The 15,971-nt window shown below is 39.6% G+C and overlaps 2 protein-coding genes across 2 annotated transcripts; one reads left to right on the forward strand and one right to left on the reverse strand.

Annotated features, from left to right (window-relative positions):
- Positions 1-7,274: 7,274 nt before the first annotated feature.
- On the forward strand, positions 7,275-14,844 carry LOC133668640 (squalene monooxygenase SE1-like). Its single transcript, XM_062088591.1, has 8 exons — positions 7,275-7,962; positions 8,109-8,220; positions 8,319-8,481; positions 8,633-8,801; positions 13,233-13,448; positions 13,668-13,943; positions 14,109-14,390; positions 14,511-14,844. Exons 1-8 carry the CDS (start codon positions 7,729-7,731, stop codon positions 14,640-14,642), a joined length of 1,584 nt encoding a protein of 527 aa, XP_061944575.1. The 5' UTR covers positions 7,275-7,728; the 3' UTR covers positions 14,643-14,844.
- Positions 14,845-14,955: 111 nt separating this feature from the next.
- On the reverse strand, positions 14,956-15,762 carry LOC133668641 (uncharacterized). Its single transcript, XM_062088592.1, has 2 exons — positions 15,630-15,762; positions 14,956-15,327 (listed from the first exon to the last, which is right to left on the reverse strand). Exons 1-2 carry the CDS (start codon positions 15,749-15,751, stop codon positions 15,132-15,134), a joined length of 318 nt encoding a protein of 105 aa, XP_061944576.1. The 5' UTR covers positions 15,752-15,762; the 3' UTR covers positions 14,956-15,131.
- Between the last annotated feature and the right edge of the window lie 209 nt (positions 15,763-15,971).

The raw sequence follows: 15,971 nt of genomic DNA on the forward strand, positions 1-15,971 counted from the left end.
AGCTCAAAGAACACACATTTATACATTTTAAAATTAAAATCTTACCTTTAAACTTATTTTCTCCAACTCTCTTCTCCTTCCCTTATCTTTTCCTCTTATCTTTTCTTCTTCTTTCCCTCTCATGGTTTTCTCTCTAAAAACACAGCTTTCTCTTTTTTTTTCTCTTTCTATTATATTTGTCAGCTTATTAATTATTCAATTACTACAATGTCTTTCATTTATTTATTTCTACATCTAAGCTTTCAAGGGTTTTGTAGCGTTTTCCTACCTATTTACTTTGAAAACATCACTTTTTTTTTTCCTTGGAAGTTTATGGTATACCACTGATTCCATAATAATTTAGTTTAGCTGTTCTTTGGGGAAATGATGGTCATTTTAAATGGTTAGGCCAATTATTGAAGGAGTGGAAAAAAGAAAAATTGGAAATCAAATAAGAAAAATACTGAATTGTCGTTTTCAAGCTTCTTCTTTGGTTTCATTATCGTTTAAGACTACTGAATTGTCGTACTTTTTTCCTGTAAGAAAAACAATCGATAGATAAACAATTGTAATTCGAAGTTTAATATTATATTTTCATCCAATTTTAATTTGTATTTTTAAGTTTTATCTGTCTTTATGAACCACATGCATTCTATCACTTTCCCCTTATCAACTGGCACGCTTGATTGCATTCTTGGGGTTCCACTTGCCGGCCAGCAGGTGACATGACAGTATGATGGAGATGTCTAAGCTGTTGTGCATACTGGACCGAAAGCAAACACAAAAATAACACAAAACAAGCAAATTTACGTGGTTCCCCAAAACCGGGTACGTCCACGGAGGCAGCAGATTGTATATTAATGGAGGAATGATACAAACACTCAACTCAACCCAGTACAATCCCTCAAACCCAGTGTTTCACTCTTTTCTCAGTATTTCTCTCTCTCTCACACAGTTGCACTCTCTCTTCTTCCTCTGCACACACACTGCACTCTCTCTTCTTTCTTGTTTTTCTCTTGTATCTTCTTGAGAAGGGGAAGCATCATTATAATGGCTGAAAAGGAGAGGGTGGTTGGAAAGGAGAGGGTGGTTGAGGGTTGTTGAGAAAAAATGTTGACAATTTGCTACAAATCTCCACCTTGGCAAGATTTTTCCATCCAATCCTCGTGATCAATCAATGCTGCCTCTAACGCGCCATATGGCGCTGCACCCTGAAGGTGCTCAACACCGAGAGATGTTGACCAAGTCCAAACAATGTTGGAACTTGATCCCTGAGACACATTTTGTGAGCATGTCAGCTGGATTATCTGCGGTACCAATCTTCTGTAACAGAATATCCCCTTCATCCACAATTTCTCGAACAAAATGAAATCGAACATCGATGTGCTTGGTGCGGGAATGATGAACCTGATTCTTTGCAAGACAAATAGCACTTTGACTATCACAATGGACATCCACGTGCTCTTGAACAATTCCCAAATCTTCAATCAACCCATGTAACCAAATAGCTTCCTTGAAAGCTTCCGTTACTGCCATGTACTCTGCCTCAGTTGTTGACAAAGCTACTGTTGATTGTAACGTTGACCTCCAACTTACAGGCCCTTTAGCAAGTGTAAACACATAGCCTGTTGTGGAACGACGCTTGTCTAAGTCACCAGCATAGTCCGAGTCCACATAACCAACTAAATTTTGTCTGAGTCTATCATCCCTCTCAAACTTCAAACCAATATCAGTTGTGCCATGAATGTACCGTAGAATCCATTTAACTGCCTGCCAGTGACCCTTTCCAGGATCATGCATATACCTGCTCACCATACTGACAGCATGTGAAATATCTGGTCTCGTACAAACCATTGCATACATTAATGCACCAACTGCATTTGCATAAGGAATTTGAGCCATATGCTTGCGCTCTTCCTCTGTGTGTGGAGACATTGAAGCACTTAGCTTAAAATGAGGAGCTAAAGGTGTGCTTACAGGCTTGGTCTTACCATCTACCCCAAATCTCTGTAGAATTTTCTTCAAGTATTGGGTCTGTGTCAAACAGACTGTGCCTTTTCTTCTGTCTCTCTGAATCTCCATGCCAAGAATCTTCTTAGCTTCTCCAAGGTCCTTCATTTCAAACTCAGTTCTCAGTTGAGCTTTCAGTCTATCAATCTCCACCTTGCTCTTCGATGCGATCAACATATCATCCACATATAAGAGCAAATAGATGAAAGAACCATCAAGAAGTTTGCGAAAATATACACAGTGATCAAACTGACTCCGTGTGTATCCATGTTCTGCCATGAACTTATCAAATCGCTTATACCACTGGCGAGGAGATTGTTTCAATCCATACAATGACTTCTTCAGTTTACAAGCCCAATTCTCTTTCCCAGTGACTTTGAAACCATCTGGCTGAGACATGTAAATTTCCTCTTCCAAATCTCCATGTAGGAAGGCAGTTTTCACATCAAGTTGGGCTAACTCCAAATCAAACTGTGTAACCAAGGCTAACAGAATACGGATTGATGAATGCTTAACAACTGGAGAGAATACCTCATTATAATCTATCCCCTCCTTCTGAGCATAGCTTTTTGCTACCAATCTTGCTTTGAATCGGATGTTGTCTTTTCCAGGATTACCTTCCTTCTTAGCATATACCCACTTGCAACCAATTGTCTTCTTTCCTTTAGGGAGTTGTACCAAATCCCAAGTCTGATTCTTGTGGAGAGATTTCATCTCTTCATCCATTGCCTCTTTCCATTTTGCACTTTCTACACTCTGTACTGCTTCTTTGTAGGTGTAGGGGATTCCATCATCAATCACCGGAAGTGCATAAGCCACCATGTTACAATACCGAGCAGGTTTCTTAATAACTCTTTTCGGTTTACTCGTTGCAATGGATTCTTGTTGTGTGGTTGCTGGAGTTGTTGCATCCTCTTCATCTGAACTTTCATCTGGATCTCCTTCAATAGGGATTGTCTGAACAGTCTTTACAGGAATGACTGAAGTCTCCAACTCCACCTGTTGTGCATCACCAGACTGTTTTTCCTTCTCCTGTGATTTCTCTTGCTGTAACATGCCAGACTCATCAAAAGTGACATCTCTACTCAAAATCACTTTCTTTGATTCAGAACACCAGAGTCTGTAGCCTTTCACTCCTCCACTAAAGCCCAAAAATATAGCTTTCTTGGCTCTAGGATCTAGCTTAGACTCAGTAACATGATAATATGCTGAGCAACCAAATATACGCATAGAGTCATAATCATTTGCAGGAGAGCCTGACCATACCTCTAAGGGGGTTCTTCCATTTAATGCTGCTGAAGGTAGCCGGTTAACAATATGACGAGCATAGTTTAATGCCTCACCCCAGAACACTTTGCTTAGTCCCGAATGTGATAGCATACATCGGACTTTCTCCACCAATGTGCGGTTCATGCGTTCTGCTACTCCATTCTGCTGTGGTGTTTTGCGAACAGTAAAATGTCGCTTGATCCCTTCATTCTGACAAACTTCAAAGAAAGGATCTGAAGTGTACTCGCCACCATTATCTGACCGAAGAGTCTTAACTCTCCTTCCAGTTTGAGTCTCCACCATTTTCTTCCATTTCAGAAAGATATCAAGGACCTCATCCTTGTGTTTCATCATGTACACCCATACTCGTCTTGAGAAATCATCAATAAAAGTAACAAACCAACGATTACCTCCAATAGATTCATTCTTTGAAGGTCCCCATACGTCTGTGTGAACATAATCTAGGATCCCTTTTGTGTTGTGTACTGCAGTGCCAAACTTGACCCTTGTTTGTTTTCCAAGAACACAATGCTCGCAGAACCCATGCTTCCCAGTCTTGGCGCCTTTTAACAGACCTTGCTTGACTAATCCTTGCAAAGCCTTTTCACCAGCATGCCCTAAGCGCATGTGCCAAAGTCTGGAATTATCTGCTTCATCATCTTCTATGCTTTTGGAGACAGCTGCTGTACCAGTAACTGTAGATCCATCCAGGAAATATAAGTTTCCTTTCCTCGTGCCTCTTAAGACAACTAATGCACCACGGATTGCTCTTAAGACTCCACCATGCATGATAATCTTATAACCACTGGATTCTAGGACTCCAAGTGAGAAGAGATTTTTCTTCAAATCAGGTACATACCGTACATCTGTTAGTGTCTTGACTACCCCATTATGCATCTTCAGATGGATAGTCCCAATCCCTTTGATCTCACTAACATCATCATTACCCATCAACACAACTCCTCCATCGAACTCCTCGAGTCTCGAGAATAAGTGCTTGTTAGGGCACATGTGATAGGAACATGCAGAATCAAGAATCCATTCACCATAATGGTTTTCTGGTGATGAGACCATGAATGCAGAGTCTCGTTCATCCTCATCTCGTGCAACGTTCACAGTTGGTTCATCTTTCTCCTTGTTGCCCTTAATTGGACAATCTTTCTTCCAGTGTCCTTTTTTGTGACAAAAGGCACACTCATCTTTTGCAAGATATCGTCTGTTTGATGATTCTCCTCTGGATTTTGAGCGAGATCTCCCTCGCCCTCGAAATCTTCTGGGGTTTGTTCTGCCTCTAACTGTCAATGCTTCTGACGTTGACTCCTTGTGAACAATCTGGTCCTTCTTCCGATACTCATTGTTCACCAAAGCATTGGACACATCAATGAATTTAATTTTTTCCTTACCATACAGTAAAGTGGTGACAAGATGTTCATATGTGTCAGGCAGTGAATTTAATAACAGTAGAGCTTTATCTTCATCATCAATTTCCACATCTAAATTCTTCAAATCAGCTATCATTTTATTGAAATCATTCAGATGCTCATTCATAGAAGTACCTTTCTTATGCTGAAACCGGAAGATCCTTTTCTTCAAGTAGAGACGATTCTCTATACTCTTCTTCATAAACTTGTCCTCCAATGCTTGCCATAATTCCTTTGCAGAGTTTTGTTCTGAAAAGGCGTACTTCTGATCCTTTACAAGACAAAGTCGGATGGAACTGCAAGCCAACCGATTTATCCTTTCCCAGCTTTTATCATCCAGATCCTCTGGTTTATCTTCTAGAGTGAAATCTAAATTCATTTGGACAAGCATATCCATGACTTCACATTTCCACATGCCAAAATTACCTTTCCCATCAAACTTCTCCACCTCAAATTTGGTATTCGATACCGGGATGTATTGTGGAGGTATACTAGCATTCCCCACTGATTTTTCTTCTGGAATATCAGCCATTATGACGTCTTTGGATTACAAATGGAATCCCGAACTTGTTAAAACACACACTTTTATGCTCAAAAGTGCCAAAACCGTAACTTCGGTATGCTGTTTAACAAAACGGACACCACGGTTGCGTCCGGAATGGTTGAAAATGCTAGGAACCAACTTGACTCGGCCAAAAACGGGTCAAAAAATCACTGAGTTGGCCAAAAAACCAATCTGACCGAGTTGACTCAGGAAAGGAATATTCTGTCTCTGATAAAGAATATTCTGTCACAGGAATATTCTCTTACTGTTAACGGAATATTCTTATTCTGTCAAGAGAATATTCTGTCACTGTTGGATGACGTGGCTGATGACGTGGCTGATGATGTGGCGATGTGGACCCTCTGTTGATGACGTGGATGCTGACTCAGCGCCTACGTGTCGGATGACGTGGCTGTCTTCTCAGGCGAGAATTCCGGCACTGACTGGTTTTTCCGGCAGTTTTCCGGCGAAACTTCGGCGAGCTCTACAGGGCTCGTTTCAACTCCGATTTCGACGATCTTTATATCGCCGGACTCGTGTCGACGAGAGGAATCTCCGCAGCTGGTCAAAAGCAAGATCCGAGAACTTTGAAAATTCTGCAACTTTGAACAGAGAGCTGAAAAACGTGTTTTTTTCAGTGTTTAAGCTTCCCTAATGCTTTGATACCAATTTGTTGTGCATACTGGACCGAAAGCAAACACAAAAATAACACAAAACAAGCAAATTTACGTGGTTCCCCAAAACCGGGTACGTCCACGGAGGCAGCAGATTGTATATTAATGGAGGAATGATACAAACACTCAACTCAACCCAGTACAATCCCTCAAACCCAGTGTTTCACTCTTTTCTCAGTATTTCTCTCTCTCTCACACAGTTGCACTCTCTCTTCTTCCTCTGCACACACACTGCACTCTCTCTTCTTCTTGTTTTTCTCTTGTATCTTCTTGAGAAGGGGAAGCATCATTATAATGACTGAAAAGGAGAGGGTGGTTGAGGGTTGTTGAGAAAAAATGTTGACAATTTGCTACATAAGCTACTGCTCAAAGGCCAAACAACAGTACTGCTATCTATAACAAGAAAAAAAAAGCATCTTGCTAAAATGAGATTGAAATCAAATTTGACGGTTCCATTGAGTTTTCAAATTTCCTATCAAATTGGACTAAGTTGACAATAGCTAAGGTCTTAAATCATGCTTTGCAATCAAAATAGCTAGGTAGCCGGAGGACAAGTTTTATCTCCTAATCTGGTGGGAAACCGGCAATTTTAGGATTCGTATCATTAAGAAGAAATCTGACGGGATTAGAGGGATTTTCTTGATAGCTTTCAATCTCCTAATTTTTTTCCTTGATATTTTATCATAAAAGCTATCTATTGGAATAAAAATAGGGGAGATCATTCTGTTACAACAAGAGGAAAATCTTCTTAGCGACTGGAAATTTCTAGAGGATAAACAAATAATTCTTGAGTTCAATTCGAAGGGGAATAGAATCCATCTCCATTAGTTGTTGTGAGAAGTAACACTTGCCTTTGTAATTCTTTTTCCATTCAATTATCGTTTTCAAATAACAATTATTTGGCAGCAAACTTTTCCAGTGGAGAATTGGCACTTTGTTTTTTAATGAAATCCGAGAGATTTATTAAACTGTTATTGCCAATAAGAACATGGTTTACTGAGAAGAGAATATAAAATCTCTCAAAAGAACTAGAAAACGTACTTACAAACATAAAACCCCCAATCATAATCATACTTGAAAAGTCTCTTACTTGACAAATTTTTACTCAAACAAGCAGAGATAAAAGAAAAAAAAATCCAACGAAAGAAGAGAAAATGGAAGGCAATTCAAATCCCATATCACCACAACACGCAAAAACAATACAAGAACTAGCCATAGAAGGCCAAAAACATTTGGAAGAAACAATCGAAGCTGCTTACCAGATCCTCTCGATCTTCTATGAATGATGAGCTTTTCAACCCCACTTTATGGTTGAGAGGGATGGAGAGGCTTGTATTTTTCTTATTTGATTTCCAATTTTTTTATACCATAAACTTTTAAGGAAAAAAAAATCTCATCTTGCAGAGGAAAGACAACCCTATCAACAACCTATCCATTTGCATGTCTCTTCTACCAATAAAGTCACTCTCTTACGTCCATAGGAAGCTCCCCTGCAGATGCTTATGATAACCGCTAAAGCTCATATTTCTTAAAATTCAACTTGAAAATTGTGTAGCCATATATCATAGCCTCCTCTTCTGTTTTCTATCACTTCATCACTAGCTTTTATAATATAAACAGTATGACGAAAAAAATGATATGAATTTTATCCCTGTGAGCGTCTCTCTTTCCCCTTTGACCGGAGTTTTCTTTGTTTCCTCAGCCGTATAGATATTAGTCTTTTTGGTAACTCAGACACCCATAAGTGATACCATACTATGTGCCTTGGTAGAACTGCAGGGTTCTCGACAGCACATCCAGAGAGAAATAGAGCTTGTACTGAAAGAGAAAAATGGACTCCAAGCATGTATTTGGAGGAGTTGTAGCAGCTTTCTTGTTCGGGTTTGTTGTCCTCTACAGTTCAAGAGGGAGAGAGAACATCAAAGCTTCAGAGAAAAATCGAAGCAAGAAAACTTTGAAAAGCTCTGGAAATGGAGCATGCAGATCAAATTTTGCTGGAAATACTGATGTGATCATCGTAGGTGCTGGTGTTGCTGGTTCAGCTCTTGCTTATGCTCTCGCAAAGGTAATAACCTCTTTCACAATGGTAAAACAGTTAACTCTAAGTGCCTGATCTTGCTTCTAATTCAAAGACCAAAACCTAGTAAGCAGAGCTATTGTTGTTCTGTGTGTGCTAAGCAACAGCAACCTTGTCTTCTCCTACAACTGCAGGATGGATGGCGCGTGCAAGTTATTGAAAGAGACTTGACTGAGCCCGACAGAATTGTTGGTGAGCTCCTGCATGCTGGGGGGTGCATTAAATTGGCCGAGTTAGGTCTTGAAGGTGAAGGATTACTAACTGTAGAAATTTTGTTGAACATACTTTCCGTTAATTAATTAACAACTACTCTTATTTATGTCCAACATTTTGTGTGGTAGCAGACTGTCTAGATGGGATTGATTCTCAGATAGTCCTCAGTTTCGCTGCTGTTCACAAAGATGGAAGAAGAACTGCAATTTCATATCCCTCCAATGCGTGTGGCAGAAGCTTTCACCATGGCCGCTTCATCCAAAAACTACGTGAAAAGGCTGCATCTCTTCCCAAGTATTCGTCCTTTCCCCTGAAACCTATAGGAACAGAGTAGCCTGCGAGTATTGAGTTCAATATAACCAACCATGGACTGAATATACGTTTGTCAGTATCATTTCATGATGTGAAGATTTTTCTTTCTCAGATTTCTTTGATCTTTGTGCAGTGTTAAACTCGAACAAGGAACTGTAACATCTCTTGTCGAAGAAAATGGCAGTATCAAAGGTGTGCTATACAAAACAAAGGCAGGCCAGGAGTTAGCAGCTTCAGCTTCACTCACAATAGTATGTGATGGTTGTTTTTCAAATTTACGACGCAATCTCAGCAATCCAAAGGTGAAAATCTTGCATTATGAGTAAATTTAGATGTAATTAATGTTAGGGATTTTGTTCCCCCTTGCGCGGACCGGTGATATTATGATAGTTGTACTTTGAATGCTAAGCACACTGGCACATAATATTTAGCGTGGTTCGGCAAATCGCCTACATCTACGGGAGAAAAGCTAATATTATTAGAGATAGAGAAAGGGAACAACATAGATACATGAAGGAGGAGGATCACTTTACTCAAACTCTACTCCCATTGCTCTCACACATATTCTGCTACACAAGGCAGCAGGGTTGCTGCCCTTGGCAGCTACTTCTCTTTCTCTCTCACGTGTTTCTCTCACTCTCTCTAACTCTTTGTCTTCTCTTTTGTTCTCCCTCTCTCTCTAACTTATGCCTCTATTTATAGGCATGAATGGTGAGATAACTTGGCCATAAATTATGGCACTAATGGTGGCATCATATGGGTTGCACCATTTTGTCAATGATTGATGCAACTTGTTTGATAATTCACATTTACCATTATAGCCTTTTGACAATGGTATCCCTTCTTTTTAGGGTAAGCTGCAAATGTTGTTGCCTATTAATGGCAACATCCCAACAATCAACCCTTTTGCCATTTATATGGGCAATTTTCATCTTGTTTCTTCAACACATGCTTGCATTTTGCAGCTCTTCCAAGCTTACCATTCTGAGAGCATCTTTGGCCAGATGGTTTGTCACATTTGCTTACTCCAAAGGATCACTTCAGCCAGATGGTTTGTCACATCTCATCTGAAGAGTGTTAGCGCTTGTCTCTGGGACATAACATTTCCCTTCGAGCGTATCAACCATGCTCAGTCTGGAATGATTTATCAAGCCTTACACAAGGCTTACAACACCCCCTCAAACGGAAATTTCTCTTTCCAAGTAAGACAGTCATTATCTGAGTATGTCAATATGATCACAAGCTCACTACTCTTCCAAGAGTCTACTTATCCAAGAGTTGTGCCTGCCCTTTGTTCCGCCCTAGGAACCACGCCTTACTTCTCCATGAGTCTCCTGCTCTTAGTCTCAAGAGTCCTGGTAGCTCTCCATTTTTGTCTTTATACTCTAAGTATTACAATGCCATTACCGAGCTCACCACCTTTACAAGAGTCAACTTGTTCCCGGAACCTGCGCATACCCTCTACTCTTATATAGCGGTCGCGCCTTAATGCTCCACAAGTCATCCATTTATTTTCCAAGGAAAATGTCTTCTAGCTCATTGATCTTTAGCATAGGGGTAATATCCATAAAAGTCAATCCTACATTTGTCTTCATACTCATCATAGCCACTTCATTGGCTATACACTTGTCCACTCATATCTAGCCATCATATCGGCTCTAAGGCGTTCTGAACTAGGCTTATATCATGGCCCTCACACCTTTTATAAGAGGAGTCTCCGCATGTCATCATGAGACTGTTTGAACTTGGGCTCATATCATGGCCCTCACACCTTCTATAAGAGGTGTCTCCATCTGTAGTCATGAGAAGGTCTAAACTTGGACTTATGTCATGGTCCTCAAACCTTCCATCCGATGTGTCTCCGCCCGTCATCATGCTACGGTTTGTACTTGGGCTCATCTCATAGCCCACACACCTTCTGTAAAATGTCTTCGCTTGTTGTCATGGGGCAGTCTGAACCTGGGCTCATATCGTGGCCCATATGCCTTCTCTCCAAGGTGCGTTCACCTTTCATAGGCGGTCGCATCCTCTTTCAGCTGGGATGCTTCAAATTAGCTCCAAGATTCTCTACCACCATGTAGTCTTGGGAGAGCATACTGCCACTGATCACATAGAAAAAAAAAGTTGCAGTACACTCATCGCAATCTTCCATCTCATTTTTTATGTTTGGAGCTTCTACACCTTTCATCATCGCGCTTGACAGCGCCACCTACACCAACTCTCTTTGGTGTCTTCACCTTTCATCATAGGCGGTTGCACTCCCTTAATTAGGTGCCTCTATAACAGCTCATCTTTCCATCCTTGCATGCATTGGAAAGGTCCTCACATATTATCTTCATCAAGAGCACAAGGGACTTCCTGTTGTACAACTTTTCACACAGTCTCTATTCTGAGCTTTATCTGGGAACACTTCTTCTCCTTGTAACTGTCTTCTCATTACAGTACCTCATTGGATCCTACGGGTACTCCTGCACAATCTCCATGTGCCTATATGCAATTTCAGTTCTCCAGATTTCTCCTTATTCTTTACTTTTATGTTTGACAGCAACTCATCCTGTCACAACATCTATCCAAGTCAAAATAGGGTGCCAATCTTTATTCCCTTGCTGTATTTCTTTTCCATTATTAGCGTCTTTATCAATTCTACCATTGAGAAATTACAATTACCGAATCTATCTTCTTTGGAGAAATCACCACTCCATCAGATCCTTGATTATATGGAACCCAACTGTTCCCTTATGTCATCATCTTGCTAGTCTTCAACAGTTTCATTACAAAGTGTGACATATATGAAAATAGTATCGTATGGATAATCCTTCAACTAAGCAAGTTCCTAGAAAAGATTTGAGGGGTCACATCAGTCCTATTTAAAAATCAATCTCCTAACCAGAACTTCTTAGGCCATATCTATCCATCGTATTGTCTTTCCGTATATATAACCATTTGCTAACTTTGTTGTGGCTTTCCTTTTACAAATGATCTGGAATATCTTGGTTTGATTTCTCAACGTCTGGTGAGACTACCAGTGCTTAGATTCATCAAGATTGGTCTTCATCAATTTCCACTCTCACCTCAAATTGTCCACATGATCGGGTGTTCAGAGTGTCTTAACTTTGCCTTCCTTCAAGGCAATTAAAATCTCTTCACTTAGTTCAGCATATGTAATTGGGCAAACATGTACAATTTCTTCTTCATCATCTCCATCAACCACCATGATGACCTTCAGATGCCTCTTAATTGGGCAATCTCTTTTGTTAATTCACCACCACCACTTTTAGTCCAAATCTCAACAATCGGACCATACCATTGCATCAAGAACAATCAAATTAGCTGGAAACAAGTCTGAAATCGTCCAAATCACATTTTAGTCAGACGTCTAACATTTGATCAAAACAATTCTGGCCTAATGAGCAATTTAGATTCAATCTCAGATCCGGTTGCATGTAGGATCAGCCACACTAGATCCTATATCTCAGCTCGCGGCTCGACTTCAACTTGGCTCGGCTTGCAGCTGATGACGTGACAGGTAGGTCACACTGTGCTAATGTGTCAGATAACTGGTTGCTGACATGGCATGCCAACTGTGCATGTTGACACTATGATTTCATCATGATGGTGTCATCCTTATCCGGTTTAGTCACGCGGGTCAGGTCGTCAGGTATTCAGGTTGAGTTAGCCTATCTAGGCGAAGAAGACGCTTCGCCGGTGCACGCAACCATGTCCGACGTCCTATTTTGACGCTGTTTTCACAGTGTGCTCGTCTCTTCCTCCTCTACACATTGGTATGGTCAAAACATAATTTTGACAACTTTCATTTTTGAGCAAAAAAATAAACACCACTATAAACCATATGTTCTGATACCAATTGTTAGGGATTCTGCTCCCCTTGAGCGGACTAGTGATGTTCTGATAGTTGTTTTTTAGAGGCTAAACACATTGGCACACAATATTTAATGTGGTTCGACAAATCACCTAGATTCACGGGAGAAGAGCCACTATTATTAGAGATAGAGAAAGGGAACAACATAGATACATGGAGGAGGAGGGTCGCTTCACTCAAACTCTACTGCTATTGCTCTCTCACACACTCTACTGCACAAGGTAGCAAGGCTGCTGCCCTTGGCCTCTCTCACGTGTTTCTCTCACACTCTCAAACTCTTTATCTTCTCTTTTGTTCTCACTCTCTCTCTAACTTATACCTCTATTTATAGGCATGAATGGTAAGATAACTTAGCCATAAATTATGACACTAATAGTGGCAGTACATGGGTTGCACCATTTTGTTAATGGTTGGTGCAACTTATTTAATAATACACACCTACTATTGTAGTCTTTCGACAATGACATCCGTCCTTTTTAGGGTAGCCTGCAAATATTGTTGCCCATTAATGACAACATCCCAACAATGAATGAGAGAAGGTATTATAATTTTTTATTTTGTTGATAAGGATATAGACCAGTAGATATACCTTCTAGGTGAATCTCTAATAATAATTTTATATTACTCTCTAAAATACTTTTATCGAAGTAAAAACTTTTTAAATTTAAAATTTGCATGGGATCATGTTACTTTCGGTTAATTATTATTAATATAATTAGTTAAAATGAGAGTAGTAAAACTCAAACTTATGAATGTTCAGTTATTAAAACTTTAATATTATATCAAATAACTAATTTAACCTAAAATTAGTTTAATATTACTATCTAACACATGGTCGTTACATTTCTTGTAGATTGAAGTCCCATCTTACTTTGTTGGTTTGGTCCTGGAGAATTATAATCTTCCCTATGCAAATCGTGCGTACTTTATTTTGAAGGATTCAATTGTCGTAACTTATCCTATTAGCAGCAATGAAATTCGTTGTTTCGTTGATGTACCTGGCTCGAAACAACCACCTATTTCCAATGGCGAAATGGCAAGCTACTTGAAAACAGTGGTGGCACCTCAAGTATGTATAGTTGCTTGACATAATGTTACTTAATTGAAGTTTATTCTGATTAATTTATAGAGCATGCTTGCTCGCGAATTTATTGTTAATAATATCAGAAAGCAAAATGCAAAATGTCTTATAATGCCAGTCTAAGGCGACATTTTAGCATCTTTGCTAGTTCTTTTTATTCAATATATATATGTTGTTTGAACTAATGCAGAGCTGTGCACACTTCAGATGCCACCTGAGCTATACAATGCTTTCATATGTGCAATTGAAAAGGGCAACATAAGAACAATGCCAAACAGAATCATGCCTGCGTCTCCCTCTCCAACCCCTGGTGCATTTATGATAGGGGATTCATTAAATATGCGCCATGCTGTAACTGGAGGAGGAATGACTGTGGGACTTTCTGATGTTGTTCTACTGCGAGATCTTCTTAGGCCTCTGAATGATCTTAGCAATGCAGCTGCCATTTGCAAATATCTTGAATCCTTTTACAATTTGCGTAAGGTATCAGCACTTGCACGCATATGCTTATCTAATATTTCTTCGGCCAATCTTTCTCACAACATTTATTGAATATGAATTGCTTAAAGAAACACAAAATAACCTATTTCTTTGCGGTTTGTAGATACTAATAACTTGCTTGAATTACTCGATTAATATTGGTTGCAGCCCACGGCATCTGCAATGAACGCATTGGCAAGCACCCTACACACAGTATTCTCTTCATCGGATCAGGATCCATCAAGGAAGGAAATGAAAGAAGCATTCTTCAATTATTTGAGCCTTGGAGGCGTGTTCTCAGAAGGTCTGATGGCTCTTCTGTCTGGTCTCAACCCTGACCCGTTGAGCTTGGTTTTCCACTGCTTTGCCATGCTTGCCTATGCTGTTGGCCGCTTATTGCTTCCATTTCCTACACCAAAACGCATGTGTATTGCGGCAAAACTAATTTTGGTCTGTATCTCCAGCTTTCATAACTCTTACTATCAGAAACTTCTTTGTTTGAACTATTATTCTCACCATGGGTTTCCTAGACAAACTTAAATTTTTATTTTTATTTCTGTCAATTTTCAGGTTGGATCAGGCATCATCTTCCCTATACTGAAGGCAGAAGGAATTAGAGCAACATTCTTCCCGGAAACAATGCCTGCTTGCTACAGAACTCCTCCTGTCCAATCCACTGACGATAGAGAAACAGGGAAATAGTTGTTTATTTTATTGGTGAAGGAAGCAAATCTTATCAGCTGAATTTACGAAGCATGCGGTACAACATGAACAAACATGAAACAATCCTCATGATGTACCTCATGAAATGAATAAGATGAATCTCAAAATTGTATCTCCATTGTATTTCGAGTTTTCCAAAAATAATAATAATAAAAATAATATATATAAATGTTGTTGTTAATGATCATGAATCCATTTAGTTAAATAACGTTGAGAAAGGGTTTTGACATTGTACACAAACATGAAAGAGCTTTGTCTTCACGATTTGACTCCAGAAATAGCCATCCGATTCCAGATGAAATATATATATTGATAAAAATAATAAATAAACAGAGCAATCAATAAACTAGAAGAAGAAGAAGCTATAAGGTTTCGAGGATAACAACAAAAATATGGAGTATGAAGGCATCGAGAAAACCTTATATCTGAAATTGCCAGAAATGGATGAGGTGTTCCTCTCTAAACGTTTCACTTGTCTTCATCTTCAGTTTCCAACTTCCTCAAGTATGCTACTTCTTTTCCTTTAACGGTTACTGGAGCTGCACGCCAAACACCAAATCCATCGAGAACCGGTTGCTGTAGTACGAGGACTTGCAGGTGAGGGAGTTTAGGCAATATCCCGGTAGGAAACATCTTCTGACCGCATGCATTGAGTCCACGATACCTGAGGTCGGATAGACATTCCATGGCTTAAGGAATCATTTCAAGTGCAGTACCATAGAGATCCAACCTCTTTGGTGCCCTAAGCTTTTTTAACGAGGGTACATGTCTTAACTTATCACAAGCAATGAGCAATGAGAAACAATGCAGAGACTCACCAAATTGAAGACAAAATTAGGCAAATTCTCATTATCTGTGTAAGATAGATCGAGGAACTTGAGCCCATGCAATTTTTTGAAAAATGAATCGGCAATAAATTTCAAGTTTTTATTATTGCATGACAATAGAGTTGAAAGACGGGGACACCTTGGTGAATAGCTTGAAGGAATTTTTTCAATTTGGTTTTGTATCGGTGAAACTCTCACAAGATTCTCTGTCCACTCCTCTGAATCCGGCAATTCATTTAGTTGTGCATCTAATTTAACCATGCCTTGAGAGTTCTCTTTAGTGTACTTGGATAACCATGTTCCAAATCAAGTCATGCACCGTGACACAGCTACTATCACCATATCTTGTAACACTGTCCAATAAAAAGACATTTTCAAGTCTATTAAACATTGAATGGCCTTTGTAAACTTCTGCCACCCTACTCTGCCGTTTTATAACTCCCTCATCAATCAAATAAGCTATCAAATCCTCTCTAGGGAA

This window comes from Populus nigra, chromosome 11 (genome assembly GCF_951802175.1).
Source record: "Populus nigra chromosome 11, ddPopNigr1.1, whole genome shotgun sequence".
Classification (NCBI taxonomy): domain Eukaryota; kingdom Viridiplantae; phylum Streptophyta; class Magnoliopsida; order Malpighiales; family Salicaceae; genus Populus; species Populus nigra.